Here is a 16,554-nt window from a genome sequence, read left to right as displayed (position 1 = left end):
GAGTCATGCTATACACTAATAATAACAATGCACACATATGTAAAAAGTGTCAACAGAAAAATTCTCAAATCTTTGGAAAAGCACTTGGAACTTTAGTAGGAAATTTCAAAAACATAACTTGTTTCTAATCCCTTTTTGGAGTCACAATAGTTGAAGGAAAATTAGGATGATTAACAAAATCTAGAAAACTTTGACTCTCCAAACGAAGTGTAGAACACGTTTGATAAACAAATCCGTCTTTTCTCTTCTTATTCTCTACAAAATTCAATATAAAATTGCAAATCGGAAGTGTTTGTACTAAGCTTCATAACTCTCCCTGATTTTTTATCCATCACTATAGTTGCAAGTTTTAATTTTTTATTTTATTTTTCACTATCAAGTACATAATTAATGTCATAACCATTAGTTTTTGGTAATTGATTAATTCTTGTACCAACAATTTGTGGCTTTAGGAAATCATATGGAGTATTTTTCACTAATGAAAATTTTCCAGTTGGAATGTGTTGGTCATCAATAAGTGTGACTTTTGATCCAAAACTTTTTAACACTTCATCTAAAATGTTGCCACTATTATGGTTTCCGAGGTTCCAATAAGCATGGTTAACCAAATTAACTGGTGTTGGTTTGTTTAATGCTTTTGCTTTCATAATTATGCTTAATGAGTTTTTTCCTAGAATGTAGCTCACAGTTACTTTGAGGTCACCAGGAAATCCTGTAATTAACACAAATAAATACTATGTTATTATATTTATATTCAAACTACAAGCATGTACATTTACTATTTTTTTAATCAAAGAGGAAAAATATAAAGGAAAAAAAAAAGGGAGTTTTTAAAACAAAGTCGGATTGAACTCATCAGACCTTTTGATCATGCTTCAACTAGTTCAATCGATTAAATCACAATTCAAATTTGATGACTAATAAGCGAATTAAAAATAAATAAATATTAAAATTATATTTTTTTTTAAATAAATGAATTGATTAAACTAATCGCAGTTGAATTATAATTCAATTTAATTAAGACAAACTATCAAATCAATTAATAGACTAATTGGTTTTCAGTTGAATCGGTCAGTCCATTTTAAAAACACTGTCTTTTGAAATAATTAAGGCTAGAAATTGGATCATTGAAGTTAACTTGATATATAGGTTAATTCAAATTTTTATTGTTGTTAAGAAAATTTTGTATTATTATAAACATAACAAAACACATGACATTTGATGTAACAAATGAGTCTATGAGCTTCACAATTAGATCACAATCATATTAGATACGCATAAAAAAATGTAAAGGGGTACCCAATTTGTTTTGCTCTTAATCTTCCTATTCTTAAAGAAATGAGATTATATAGTAATTTAAATTTCGATTAAGAGAAGAAAAAAAATACATATGAGCATCTATCATGACATTAATTGATTAGTGCATACCTTCTTCGCCATCAAAACTATGGTAACTGAATTTGATTATAGAACTTTCATACTTTTCCACTTTCCAAAGAACATCACTGAATCCTCTAGTTCCACCTAAGAAAAAAGTAAAAGATTTAAGAGATCATGTTTCTAAATATGATGAGATGTGGTAAACCAAATTAACCTATGTACCAAAATTTCAAATTGTTTTTTGTGGTATCATTGTAGTTAGAATTATTGTGGGTTCATGTAAACACTAATTGAAATTCGTACAATTTCCAACTATAATATTACATGGAGATTAATTTCTATACACTAACTATATCATCTCGGTTCCTTAGACCAATATTGTTATTAACAATCTTTTTGACGTTATTTTTCTTTGGAAATTAACAAATTTTTACTTTTTGTATGAATCGAACCTAATACTTAAATATTAAGTATCATCGTTTATTCTCTTCTACTATCAATTGAGCTATTAGCTATATATAGATTAAAATAATTGAATTAATATATGAATCAAATACATTAATTTTTGCAGACTTAACTGATTATTATAAAAATGTCCTAAAGAGTATTATATAGTAAAAATCTATCACATGTGCTTATGGATATATGATAACTAAAAGGCACAATAGCTCATGCAGTCCCTTAACTTAATTTCAGATAATATTTCAGTCTTTTATCTTTTTAATATTTCCAATTTGGTCCTTTATTTAATTTTATTACAAAAATTCGAAAATATAAAGAATGAAAATATGAATTTATTTGAAGATTTGAGTTATAAATTTGATGAAATTTGCATTATATTGAAGATGATAATTAATTTTATTAATTTTGTTTGAAAATTTTGATGAATTTTTGTAAAAGAATGATAACATTGTTAACATTTTAAAATATAAAATATCAAATTATTTATTTAAAATTAAATAAAAGATCAAATCGGAAAAGAAGAAAAAAAGATAAAAAATTGTCAAAGCCAGTTTCAAATGCTATTCAACGCATTGAGACATTCAACTAGCTATTTATATTTTATATTGGAAAAAATTGTCAAATTTACTAGAGATAAGGCTTACATAAAACTTAGACAATATTCATCTTACAATACAATTTTGGTTTTTATATCATTTTAAATTAATACTAATGCCCATTTTATATTTATTTTCCAAGGGATTTCAACTCTATTTCTTGATGTAATACATGTCTAATAGGAAGGCTACCAAAGTAATCATTTTAGGCCTAAGAAGATAAAAAAAAAATGTATTAAATAAAAAAGGCTTTTAAAGAAATAAAAATTTTATCTAATAAAAACGTCTCATATTTTAATATTTTAAAAATGAGAACTAATAAAATCTTATCCAAAATTAATATTATCTTAACAAATATTATATCAATTAGTTTTATTGTCAATAAAAAAAAATCATCAGTTATATTAATTTAATACATGATTTCATATTCTAAAGTGTTTAAAGTATTTTTCTTATGTCATATAAGTACAACTCAATTGGTGACTACAATGACATCGATATGTATGGACTCGAGTTCTAACTCAATACTTTTTACTTCTCTACACTTAATATGTGTTAGCTTAGCCACTAGATTACTTGACTCAAAAAAATTGTCAAAAAATATAATATTTTTGAAAAAATACTATTATAAATTTAAAATATCTCGTATTTAAAATTTGTCTTAAATATTTGTATGTGTTTGATCATCTCTCATAAACAACTTACATTTAATATAATATCATTGAATTTTTACCACTAAACTAAGATTTAATGTAGTATGTAAAGTTGAATAAGATTTAAAATTTTATATGATATTAGAATTTGTCTCGATTTTTTTAACCTTTTAATTTCAAGAGAATGAATTCTAAGAAAGTAAAGTATCCTATAATTAATTAAGAAATAAGGTGTTGAAACAAATAAAACTAAGGAACCAAAAATAATAAATTTTGTAGAACAAAACAAGAGTAAATTATTCGATATATTATATTATAAAAATAAATAAAAAATCCAATACATAAGACTAGCACACAAGTTTAAACCGACAAGTTTTAACCTTATCTCAAGTGTCAAGAAAATAAAACATAATTCAAAGTTTATAGTTCATATTCAAGGCAATGTTTTAGAACACAAGACTAATTACCGTGTATGTCTTGAGATCATCATATCCAAGAACAATATCACCTAACTTTCCTGAGACAAATTAAACCATAAAGTTAATTAAACAATTAATACAAAATGTATTATATAAAATAAACTATAGTAAACGCATAAATCAATATTTTAAAAATTAAATTAAATATCGAATTAAAGAGACCTTGAAATCATAGTTCAACTGATTTAAATTACTTGAACTAAAACAAAATTATATTTAAATTTCTCAAATATTCAAAATGGAAGACACTACTAATTCACTGTTCAACTAGTTGATTCGATTTTTAAAATATTACTAATTAAACAATATGCAAATATATGTATTATTTTTACCATTCTTGTCAGGAATGACCAGTGAAACAAGTGTAGCACCCCAATTAGTGACCTTCAAAGAAAGATCACCTTTTTGAGTTCAAACAACTTAAATATGTGGATGATGATCCTTCTCCTTCTTAATTGAGCCATTAACAAATCCAGAAGAAGCTAAGAAGATTACTAGACATAGTAGCATAAATATCTTGGTCATTTTTCCCACAAATTAATTTAAGGAATTATGAGATTGACTATATATATAATCATGCAAGGATATTAAGAATTATATATAGCAAGTTAAATTTCAACTTAATTGTTGTTTAGACCTAAATTAATTGTATTGACCAGTGGTGATTGTAGATCTCTAGGCCTAATATAGTGCTAATCACATATTATGCTAGGTTATTAATTAGTTGTCACTTGCCACCCTCACGTGCTCCCAAGTTAATTAATGAATTTGACATATAAATTCTAATTAAAGACAAAAGATCCATATCATCAAGAGTACCTAAGTAAACTCAAAAGACTATTCAATTGATGTAGGAAAAGCCAATTTGAAGTAGGAGTATTTAAAAGAACAGATATTGGAGGTCAAGTAATATTTTAGCTATTATATGCAACACTTTCTTCAAATCCTTTATATATATATATATATATGTATGTATGTATGTATTTAAACTCCCCATTGATTAAATAATTCTTACTAATAACTTTTTGAACTACAATAAATTATATATATATATATATATATATATGTATATATGTGTGTGTGTGAAAATGTGTCGAATAATATATAAATTATAAAAAAGATAAGGTGAATCATATTCTTAATATTTTAAGTTTTGTGGTGACTATAAAGAATTCAAATCATTTGTGTAGTTATTATTTTTTTTATTGTCTAGATTTTCGTGGTCTTTTAGACTCTTCTCACAATTAAACAATAGTCACACAATCGATAATTTGACTAAAAATAATTGACTTATTATGTTCAAAAATATTCCTAATATTATTGTGATCAAAAGGCGTGTAATTCAATAAATAAATATAATACAAAATAAATAACAATAAAAGAAAATATTATTATATTAGACTTCCCTCCTGATCTAACAATTTGCTAGCCAACAACTATTGAGTTGAATTTAATTATTTTAGACAAATAGGTCAATGAATGGAATTAGCCTTTGAATTGAGTGACTATAGTTCAATTCGTAATTATTTGGGTTTTGATACAGTTGTTTTGAATATTAATTTTACGACAAATTTGTATATGAGTCCTTTAAGTTTAATATTTTTTTGGATTGGCCGTTTAATTTTTTTCTTGAATTAGTCATTTACATTTCGCTTACCCTATTAGCCTTTTTAAAAAGTTACTTTAAAAAACATGTGATCATTTAGTAAATTAAAATAATGTTGAGTCACAATATTCATGTCAATGCTATTATGTGAACTTCACATTCTTCCTTCTCCCATATCTCAAATCTCTAATTGAAAAACCTTAAAAATCCAACATTTTGCAAATCATCCTCCCCTGCTTTCTTTGGTTAGATAATTTCACTATTTTTATTAAATCCAACTCCTTACCTTAATCTTTATATATTTTTTAATAGTTTATCTTATAATTTTTATAGGTCTTTTTTGCCTCCAGCAGTTTGATTATCCACCATCTAATCTAAATTCTTTATTACATAATCTACAAATTTAATCTCCTTCAAATCACTTAAGTCGAATCTCCACCTTATTTTCTATGATAGATGTTACTTCAACTCTCTCTTTAATATTGACATTAATAATCTTATTTCTTTAGTTTTTCCGCACATCAAACACAATTCTCAAATTTGCTAAGCTTATTGGTTTTTATATAATACAATATTGTTGGTCTTACATGTATACAATAAATTATCATTAAGTTTATTGGTTTTTATATAACACAACATTGTTGGTCTTACTGGTGTACAATAAATTATCATTAAGTTTAAGAAGTACTTTTTATCACATAAAACACTTAATATCCTCCTCCATTTCAACTACCCTACTTAAATGTGATGGTTTATATTCAAATAATCATCACAAAATGACTTTGTGTGTTTTCTAAACCGAATTTTTTTAAAAGGGCAAAAATACAAACAAAATGTAACAATAATGATTATTTCATAAAAATAAATTACCAATTTAAAAAAAAAAAGTAGACTTAAACGATTGTATGTGTAATTTTACTTGATGATATTATTCATATCAATATCTTATTTTATTTTATTTTTTTTATGAAAAACTTTTAATTTATTGATTATCTATGACAAGAGCTATTTTTTTTTTTCTGACGTCCTATATGACAAGAGCTACTTTTATAAATAATAATTATAATTGAAATGTGTGTTGATTTTGTTAACCCAATGTGATTATGGTTCAATTCAGTCTAAATTAATCTAGTATATTGTCAGATTTTTTTTCTTGGGCCTAATATGATCATGTCGGGTATAAAGATTGGTCATAAAAAAATTAGGATCAAGAAAGAAGATAATTCATCCTAGCCCAATAATGCATTAATATTCCTATAAACATCTTTAAAATCTCCTTATTTGTGATTCAAGCTCTAAGCATACAAATTCAAATTGACATGACATCTTTGAAGCATACATTTTGTTGGGCTGAAAACATGTAATTGTATCGTAAGTTCAGGCTTCAAACTTGATGAAATCCAGAAAACATTAGTAGTTAATTAATTAATAATTTAATTAAATATGTATAAACGGTAAAATGTAAATAGATATATATAACATGCCATGTGTGAATTATAATTCTTTTAATGTTTAATTTCGTTTAAATTTAAAATTTCTATGTTTTTATTGGATATATATGTATATATAAGACACACAAAATTGTACTAATTAAATTGTGAAATAAATAAATTATATAGTGGTTGGTTTAAATTATTTATAAATTTTGGTTAATGACAAATTATTCAAAATAATTAAAATTTGAATCTTTATTAAAATAATTATTAGTTATTATTCCAAACTCTAAATTATCAATGTCATTTCTGTTGAGTCTTGATAATCATAGTATCAAGCCAAGAAAAAAGTTTAATAAAGCCATATCAACCTCATTGTTGTGATAAGGGTCACCAATTAATTACTTTAGACAACTCTAGCTAGCTAGCTTCCATCCAATGTGATTAATTCTCCTATCTAACTAGTCTCTATCACATGTTTCCATCATATATATATATATATATATATATATGTACTTGCCTCTTCTTCACTTTCACCTTTTCATGTTCCTCTAAGGTCAAGAATCTAATCTAGTTGCAATATATGTACGGTAAATAATTTCATCTCACATGAATTATGCAGTCACCATCATGCATGCATGCAACAAGTATGCAACTATGCTTTCACACCATAGAGAAGAAAAATTAACATCAAACACAAGACTTGTTTTACTATATATTTATACCTATGTGTTTATCATAAAAAATAATTTAGAAAAGTATGGTATTTGATTTTTCTTTAATGAATAACTTTCATGTTTTGCTATGCTTTTTTAAGTTTTAATATAGTAGACACTATATTGGCATATCTCGTACAAGATCAATGAGAATAATTGACCTCAACAAGAATTTACCATTGAATTAATGGATAATACTCTATCAATAAAATATATTTTAGTTTCAAATTCATATTCAAAGCTATTTAATTATTTCAATTGATAGCGGAAATTAAAGAATTTTCATACTTACAAGGTTCAACATTTCATAAAAGGCAAAAATTCATTAATTGGTCAACAGTGTTTATCCTATGACAATATGTCACATTTATAGAAAAGTATTGTTTTAAAATATGTGATTTTGTATTTTTAATATAATATTAGTTATGTTTTTCTAACCATACATTATAATTAAGATTATATGTAATAGTCTGAAATTATCATTATATCATTTTGCAATAATGAAAATAAATTAATAATTAATTAAGGTAAATTAGTAAACATATTTATTTTTGTATTTATTTATTTATTTATTATTTTCTTAATATTTATGAATTAATAAAATGTAAAAGTTATTGTGTAACAAAATGAATAATAAACTATCCAACACACACACAATGTGGTGCACACGGTGTTTTCTTTATAAAAAAAAGAAAGAAAAAAAAAACCTGTTACCAAAATACTCAATTAAGTGGTGATTAACAACTAAAAAACAACCAACAAAATTGAGTCAAGCAAAATAGACTAAACTTCCGCAACATAATAAATTCAACTTTGAATCTTCATTTAAAAATGTATTTATAGTTAGTTTCCAACACACTTCAAATATGATTCCTATATTTGGAAAACACAAACAACAAAAATGCTACTATTTATTTCAAAAAACACATAACACTAGTTTTTATTTTAAATTCAAGCAGCAAATATCTCCTATTTTTTTTCTATTTCTAATTGGTATGTACAAAAGAAAAACTATATAACATATAGACCGAAAATAGCACCACCAAAGTGGCAATTTGTTGTTCCATAAAGAAAATTAAAAATAAAATAGAAAAAAAAAAAAAAACACTAAAAAAAAATACAATAAAACAGAAAAGCAGCATGAAATCCTCAAAAGATTGATAGAATTTTTCCTCTCTAATATTTTTTTTTTCTGTAGGGACATTTGAAAGCAGAAAATGATTACAAGAATAAAAAAGATGGTGTGTATGTTTTTGAGAGAATTTGATTATCTAATTCTCCACAATTGTTGGACCACTGTACATTTTTCCTTCAACTTTTAAATCTTCAAGTTGGTCCTTTTCTTGTAGCCATTCATATGCTTTCTTCTCCTCTTCTGGTATAGATAGTCCCTCCACTGAAAATTTCATAGAAAAAAAATATATTATTCACACTAAAGATTTCAATTTTGAACACAATAGATACATCATGTGGATCATTCACAAAATCGGGACCATTCATTCGATATTGAATGGTTTTGATTTTAAAACCAAAATACTCCACGTAGTTACTTTTAAGTCATGTTATTTAGTTTGAAAGATATCGACCCGAGTCGTATTTTAAAACAAATTTGGTCAAGTTAGAATCAAGCTATTCGATCTTCGTCCAACAACCAAGATCGTTTCCTGCATATAATCGCGTGTTTTATCCATGTGAGAAGACATAAAGAGAATGAATCATAAAATGAAATTTACCTGAAAAGTTTGAAAAGGGGTAATTAGTGTAGTATGTGCAGTGTCTTCCTTCAAAATCAGAATATGGAGGACCAAGAACATCAAGAAATGCACATGCTGTCACTGCTGTGAAACAATGCAAGTTTCCACCATCTTCAGGATATAAGATAGAAGGGTTGCAAGGTGCAGTGAAATCATCATCAACCTTTATTTTGGCTAATCTCAACTCAGGAATTTGGCCTGCAAAATTATAATATCAAAGTTAATTATATTTTCTTTCTTTTTTTTTTTTTTAATATCCTATTAGAGGTCTAGGGTTCGAATCCTGGAAACTAACAAAACTCGCTAATATTAGTAACATACGAATATTTGCTTGTAAAAACAAAAAACAATGATATGAAACTATAGTTTTAAATTGGGGTCCGAAACCGCAATTGCAGATGCAATATAAATATTTTGGAGATATCTGCAATTGCGGCGCCATTTGTCTGTAGTTTCCCTTATTGACAATTGCAACGTAACCGTAACTGCAACTACAATATTGCGGCCATATTTGTCGTATTTGAGACATTAAGATGCTGATTTGGAAAATAAAAAAGGGTATCAAATGTTAATTACAATAACCACTTTTTTTTCTATTTTAGGACTATTCTATATTTAACATGTCTAGCTTCACCAATTGAAAAAAGAATAAAAGTACATAAGCATCAATAATAAGAAACAGTGAATGAATATTAGTACAACATAGTAACACTATAATTTATTAAATAAAAAACACAAAAAGTACTCACTTTCTGAGGGTTTGACAATGGTAGGAGATTCAGGAGGCAAGTCAACAACCCAATCATATGATTTGATGTGCATAGTTCCAAAAAGAAGCTTACTAAATACTGTCATTCCAGGGTGATTATGCAGAGGAATAACACCAGAAGGTGGCAAACAAAATATTCCCATCTATACAAAAATAAATAAAAATATTTATAAGGTCACCGTCGTATAAACAATATAAATTTTCTTAGGTACAGTTGTAAAATAGCTATTAGTATCACTTACTGAGAACTTCTCACACTCATAAATGTGTAAATATGTAATTTTTGGCCTTCTGTGAGAAGCATTTTCCCTGAAATATGGCATATCAGGTTTCAAGTCAACATCTTCTGGTTTTATTCCATCTGCACAAAAAGAGAATAGTAATGATAAGTGTAAAACTTTTTATATTGTCAATCAATCACAAATATTGATGAAACAGTTATTAACTGATTGACAATGTAAAAAATATTTACACAGCGTGTCAACAAAAATTGTCACCAATTGGTTCATATATTTCCTGTGTAGGTAATTAACCTTGTGGTCCAAATTACTACAGTTAAGTGAGAGTGGATTCAAAAGGAATATTTTACACAAATTCACTTTGAAGTATCCATCTTAAGACATATAAAACAAGCATAGAAGAATATCCTTTTGAGTTTTGACATAGACATATGATTACTAACTCTAACTAAATAATTAGCTTTTTTGTTCCTAGATTAATAGGCTTTAAGCCACTAACAATATTTTCCCTTTTTGACAATAATCACCAAACATTAGCTTTCTATAAAGTCCATCACTATTAATTGAAATTTCACAGTTCCATGCTTACTAATTGGGATTCAAACCTTTACTAATCTATAATCTAGCTCATTAATCACCGAAATAGTCTTAATTAACCAAATCATAAATTAAAATCTTACACAAGAGAAGTCAAATGGATCGTGCGCAGTGTGTATGAATGTTGTAAATTCTAAGATATCAAGAATTCAATTGTTGATCATAAAAAAAAATGGATGGAAAAAACATAAAATGAGGGAAAAGAAAAGAGACATAGGGGGGAGAGAGAAGCAAGAGTCAATTATCAATATGCTTTTGATGTCTCATTCACATAAGAACATTAACTTTACCTCACATTGTAAACTTCAATGCAAAATATATAAATATCTTGAGGAACAAATAGCACATGACAACATGCAAACTTTTTTTAATTTGATAACCAAGGCAAGAACCTTAAAGTTTAAAATATATAAATACATAAAAATAAAACACATGCATGCAATGCATGTTAAGACACAGACACATCACATCTCAAACTAAGGAGAACCCCCCACAACTCAAACAATAATACTCATGGTAAAAAAATATCAGAAATTGGTGAAATTTAAAAAAAAATAAAAGTAGCAATACCAAACAAAAACATGATAACATAAGGCACCAAAAATACAAAGCCTTGTGAGTTGTCACATAAAAAAAATGATTATAATTCCAAAGAAAAATGAAAAGTTCAGCCCAATTTTCACTAACACATTAGTAATAAGTCCCCAACAAGATAAAAATCACACAAATATCTTCAATTCCTAATCAAAATTTTGACATAAAAAAGCCTTCATAGAACCAATACTTCGAATTGAAAGCATATCTAGTGTCTAATTCATATTGGTACCCAATGACACGTAGTTACATCCAATCACTTCTATTTTTCAAAATTTTGAAATAAAAAACTGACACTTCGAATTGAAAGTATATTTAGTGTCTGATACATGTCAGTATCCAATGACGCATAGTTGCATATGAATGACTTCTTTTTTTATAATTTATTATGGTATTTGTGCCCGTGCTTCATGGTAAAAAAAATACCCAAAACAAATAATCAACACAAAAACAATGAGAAACAAATTAACAAAAAATAAAGAACCTCGTACCTAGAACAGACCGTAACTTGTCAATGTCCTGAGTTGGAGGAACAATTCCTGTCTCAACAGATTCAAAGACTTCTTTACAAGTCTCAAATAGCTTTTGAACCGGCGGCGTCGTCTTCTTCTGACGCCGCCGGTTCCTCCTTGACTTGCTGCTAGTAATTGTTTCTTTTGGCAATTCACAAAAATCTCTTCTTTTTCTATCAGCCAAAGTTCTCTCAATCCCCATTCAAACCAAAACCAACAGCTATAATAATATAAAGCTCTTAACTTTGAGCACCAACTGAAAAATGCAATGCAATAAACTTAATTCAGCCAAAAGGGTATCCAAAACCAATCAAATTTTGCAAAATCAACACACCCCAGAAAAAAAATATTCAAAAACAGAGCCAAAACAGAGCAAAAACAGGGGAATTGAATTAAATAATAAGTTAATAATATATATAAATAAAATAAGAATGAGGTAAGTTTTTTTTTTACTTTTTTTTGCTGTTCCTAGGAGATTTTTTGTTGCACAAGTTGTTGTTGATGTTGATGATGATGTTATTGTTGGTGTTTTTTTTTTTTTTGTTGAGATTAAGGATGAAAAAAGAGTGAAAATTGTTGTAGTAATAATGATAATAGAAATGAAAAATTGTGAAGGTGGGTGAAGATTGTGGATTGACATTTGATATAAAAGAGGAAGAAGAAGTAGAAGAAAAAAAAAAGGGGTTAGTTGAGAGAGAGAAAACAGTTGGATTATGCAAAGAGAGAAGTCAGAAAACCAGGGGCTAAGTTTGCAATTCCAATGGGCTGTTTTCAACAGCGGATTTTTAAATACATTACTATATAATATAAATATGTATGATATGATATTGATCTGATTTAAATGTCATTGTTAATTATTATATTAATCACTGTTGGTTTTGTAATATATTATTTTATTTATTTATTTATCAGAACTTACAACAAAAGAAAGAGAGCTGCAAAATCCAAGAATCCAATAAAGGATTCATACATATACTATCATTTTGTTATTTTGATATTTTATCATTATCAGCAACTTTTTTTTGTTATGGAAAAAATACTTTATCAGCAAAAAAGAAGCTTTGTATACCTTTTCTGAATTATTATTTAATTTAATATAATCTTAAACATTGACTGTATAAATATCTATTTATATACTGCTTAAATAATATATATATATATATGTTACTAAGATAAATAATAATATGTTATCTATTTACATTATTTAATTTAGTGTGTTGTATTTGCGAGTGTTTTAAATTTTGGATGAAAGTTATCTATAATATACATATTGATTAACTTTTACCGGTAGATAATATATAAATAAAATTTATTTATTAAATAATATTATATATATTATCAGAAATATTAATTTTTTATTAATTAAATATCAAATTCCATACTTTTGGATTTACAACAATTTTAATATATTAATTATTTGTGTTAAAAGTGCACTTGTATATCAATGAAAATAAAAAAACACAAATCGTAAATAGATAAAATTATTAAATATTACGCAATTTAAAACTATATGCAGGACGGTCTAACAATGTTTAGAAAAAATTTAAAGACTAACTTTTAATGTTTATAATAACATTTTAATAAAATTATTAAGTTTTTTATCAAAAAAAATTAGACTTTTAGAATATAAAATCATATATTAAATTGATATAACTAATTTTATATAATATTTATTTTTTAATTGATAATAAAGTCAATCAATTTAATATTTATTAAAATAATATTAATTTACATAAAATTTTATTAATTTTATTTTGAAAATTATAGAATATATATAAAACCTTTTTTATAAGTAATTATTTTCATTTTTTTGAGATCTAAGAAATTTGCCCCAATGTAAATTAATGCTTATACAATAATATGAATATGACAGACCTTTGTTTTCTATGTCAAACAATCGATTTTAAAATATAGATATCAAAATCGGGTGATATAAAAAAAATTATTTGTTATTTTTGAATAAATAGTATTTTACTAGATGTCAAAAAGTATATGTTTTGTGCTTGATCTGTATGTATAATAATAATAATAATACTTTCTTTTTCGATTTGGTGGTTTTAGACGACTGTGTTTTATTCTTTCAAAGCCTCGTTCTTCATGCAACTTTTGCGTGCCCCTAAATAAAATTGTTTTTTCAAAAACAAAATTATGTCAAGATAGATTATACAAAGTGTTGTTTCGTCTTCAATTGGAGGTGGGACACGTCTAGGATTAATAATTGAGAGATTTTGTTTACAATAATTTTTTCACTTCTAACTTATATATATAATAATTACTAAAAAGTTATGGTTAAATACTCTGTCGATTCATTTTTCATTGTCAATTTTTTATTTTTCATATATGCAAGACAAACAAACAAAAATTTGATATTTTTTATGTCATTATTTATCTTTTTTTTATAAAATTCTTAATTATTTATTGTTTTGTTTCATATATTTATCTATTTGCAATAAATAATTAGAAGTATTATTGATAAACTAATATTTAATGTTACATCAAATTTTGAAAATGACAATTAAATAGGAACACAATTGTGCTCCAAATGTGACAATTCAAAAGAAAATAAAATTTATATTTATATTTAATTATAACTCCATAACATTTTTGGAGGAGGGGTCAAGCAAGTAGTTTGGGATTGTTAAATAAAAAAAAGTGTGGCTATGGTAGGGTTTTAGCATGGTTCTGTTGGGGTTTGGAAATAGGGTCGCAAGGGTTGAAGGGTTGAGAGAGAAGTGATGAGAGAGAAGTGATGAGAGAGGAGTGAAACACTAGGGACGAGGCTGAAATAGTTGGTAAGTTTGTTAAGATTGACATATGTCACTCAATCTAAACTCCATCTTAATTGTGGAGCTTGTTAAGGAGGTGAGTGATGGAGGCGTGAAAGTCATGCAAGTCAACATCATTTTGGGGATAGATGTTGTTCAAACTAGTGTTGTAGAGGTGCATGGATCGAGAGACGCTTCATCTATAGGTACTAGCATTTGTTGTGCAACTTCACAAAGGTCGATAAAAAGAATGGGCTTGAGTAGCATTCTGATAGAATTGTGACATTTCAAGTAGTTTGGTTGCGACAATGTCTAATCTTTCACATTAAAAAAGAAATGTGATACTGTGAAAGTGATGTTTAGAAATGTTATAGCAAGGAAAAATTTGGTACTTAAGTTGTTCTTTGAGACTCATCTCTCTTTCTTGAAAACATATTCGGTGCACGCTTACAATATGTAAACAATTACAATGTCGAGTTCCACTATGAAATTTCACGTTAAGAAATTTGATGGAAGGATCAAGTTTGACTTGTGAAAAATTTATGTCAATGACGTGTTGATACAATCGTGATTACACAAGTGTTTAAAAATATATGCGCATTTGGTTGCATTGATACAAGGTGTTATCTCATATTATATCGATTGCTGAAGAACCTCGTGAGAAAGCAAACATAGAAGTTGCACCATAAATTTTTAGCTTGGCTTTTGCCATGAAGAAGAAATTTCTTTAGTGATTTAACTTCAAGTAATTATTGAAGTGGTTTAACTTCAAGTGGAAATTTTTGGAGTTGTTTACCTTCAAATGAAAATTCTTTTAGTGTTTAGCTTCAAGTTAAAATTCTTGAAGTAGCTTAACTTCAAGTGAAATGTATTCTTTATGGTGGAGTATAATGGTTCATTTGAACTATAATTTTCGATGTAGACAATGGAAATAGAAAATGTAATATTTTCAATCAAGATGGAAATTGTTGGAGTTGATTAAAATAATGCATGTTGATTGAAATTGTTTTACGATGCTTAGTAGTTTAAAGGAAGATGGAGGCTGACACTATATATACGACTCTGATTTTTTATTACAACTTGCATCAATCAGAAATATTTTTAACTTATATCTGATTATTTTCTCTTTAACTCTTGTCTTAGAATTTCTACATTATATTTTTTTTTATCGTGTTCCTTAAATTTCTCTATTTATTTTTTCCTATAATTTCCCACATATAATAATATTTTATGTAGTATATTGGCCATGCCATTTTGTTAGTACACTTGTCGATTTTAAGCGTTTGTTCCCTTCTAGGCCCTTGATGTTTGGGGGCTGTGTTAAGTACCAATTTATCAATACACTACGGTCTTAAACGCTTACACCGTTTGACTTTGATGCTTGAGGGTTGTTTCGGTACAAAATTGTTGACTATTAGATCAACTAAACTATGGAGGAAAAGAGGACCCGCGTCTACCCGAAACATGGTTGGGATATATCATGTCAACCAACAAGACACACACACATGAGAGGGTGAGATGATTAAATCTTAATCATACAATTATACATTGATAATTATGATTAAAAGTTATTTAAGTGACACATGACCACTTAAAAAATCACATGACTTTTTGTTATAATTTTAATCATTCATGTATAGTTTTGTAGTCAATGTCTAACTCTATCATCATGTCATTGTAAAACTCATCTTATTTGATATGTTGGAAGATATATAAGTAAAAAGACTTTTTAATATGAGAGAAATCAATTCCAACCCTTTGTTCTGACCAAATAGCTCAGATTAAAAGCTTTCTTTAATGAGTCATGTGACCCGTCTTCTTCCTTTTAATTGATTATCCCATTTCTTTGTTTTCAGACATAGAACCATAACACCATTGTTCGACCACTTCTGGTTTATGATGGATTATTAGCAAAAACAGGATAAAAACATCTGTCGGTTTGGGAACGGTGACAATTCGAGAGAACAACAATGGTTGAAGATATATATATATATATATA

At 26.6% G+C, this 16,554-nt stretch overlaps 1 protein-coding gene and 1 pseudogene across 2 annotated transcripts; both read right to left on the bottom strand.

The window, feature by feature from the left end:
- Positions 1-124: 124 nt before the first annotated feature.
- Positions 125-4,095, bottom strand: LOC101490985 (uncharacterized; annotated as a pseudogene).
- Positions 4,096-8,471: 4,376 nt separating this feature from the next.
- On the bottom strand, positions 8,472-12,527 carry LOC101511281 (plant cysteine oxidase 2). 2 transcript variants are annotated; one of them, XM_004489323.4, is made up of 6 exons: positions 12,244-12,411; positions 11,770-12,046; positions 10,091-10,209; positions 9,829-9,991; positions 9,059-9,277; positions 8,472-8,721 (listed from the first exon to the last, which is right to left on the bottom strand). In XM_004489323.4, the coding sequence occupies exons 2-6, from the start codon at positions 11,990-11,992 to the stop codon at positions 8,597-8,599; spliced, it is 849 nt and encodes a 282-aa protein (XP_004489380.1). In that variant the 5' UTR covers positions 11,993-12,046; positions 12,244-12,411; the 3' UTR covers positions 8,472-8,596. The 2 variants fall into 2 exon arrangements, with proteins under 2 accessions (XP_004489380.1, XP_027187721.1); XM_027331920.2 differs by lacking the exon at positions 11,770-12,046 and having other exon boundaries at positions 12,244-12,527.
- Between the last annotated feature and the right edge of the window lie 4,027 nt (positions 12,528-16,554).

This window comes from Cicer arietinum, chromosome 2 (genome assembly GCF_000331145.2).
Source record: "Cicer arietinum cultivar CDC Frontier isolate Library 1 chromosome 2, Cicar.CDCFrontier_v2.0, whole genome shotgun sequence".
Classification (NCBI taxonomy): Eukaryota; Viridiplantae; Streptophyta; class Magnoliopsida; order Fabales; family Fabaceae; genus Cicer; species Cicer arietinum.
The sequence above is the reverse complement of the archived record's forward strand: the minus strand, read 5'-3'. Positions and strand labels throughout refer to the sequence as shown.

Coding starts and splice junctions, on each gene's coding strand:
- LOC101511281 (XM_004489323.4), bottom strand. CDS start 11,992: ATGGGGATTGAGAGAACTTTGGCTGATAGAAAAAGAAGAGATTTTTGT. Junction 9,992..10,090: donor ATGAGTGTGAGAAGTTCTCA/GTAAGTGATACT, acceptor ATTTTTGTATAG/ATGGGAATATTTTGTTTGCC. Junction 9,278..9,828: donor CATTGTCAAACCCTCAGAAA/GTGAGTACTTTT, acceptor ATAATTTTGCAG/GCCAAATTCCTGAGTTGAGA.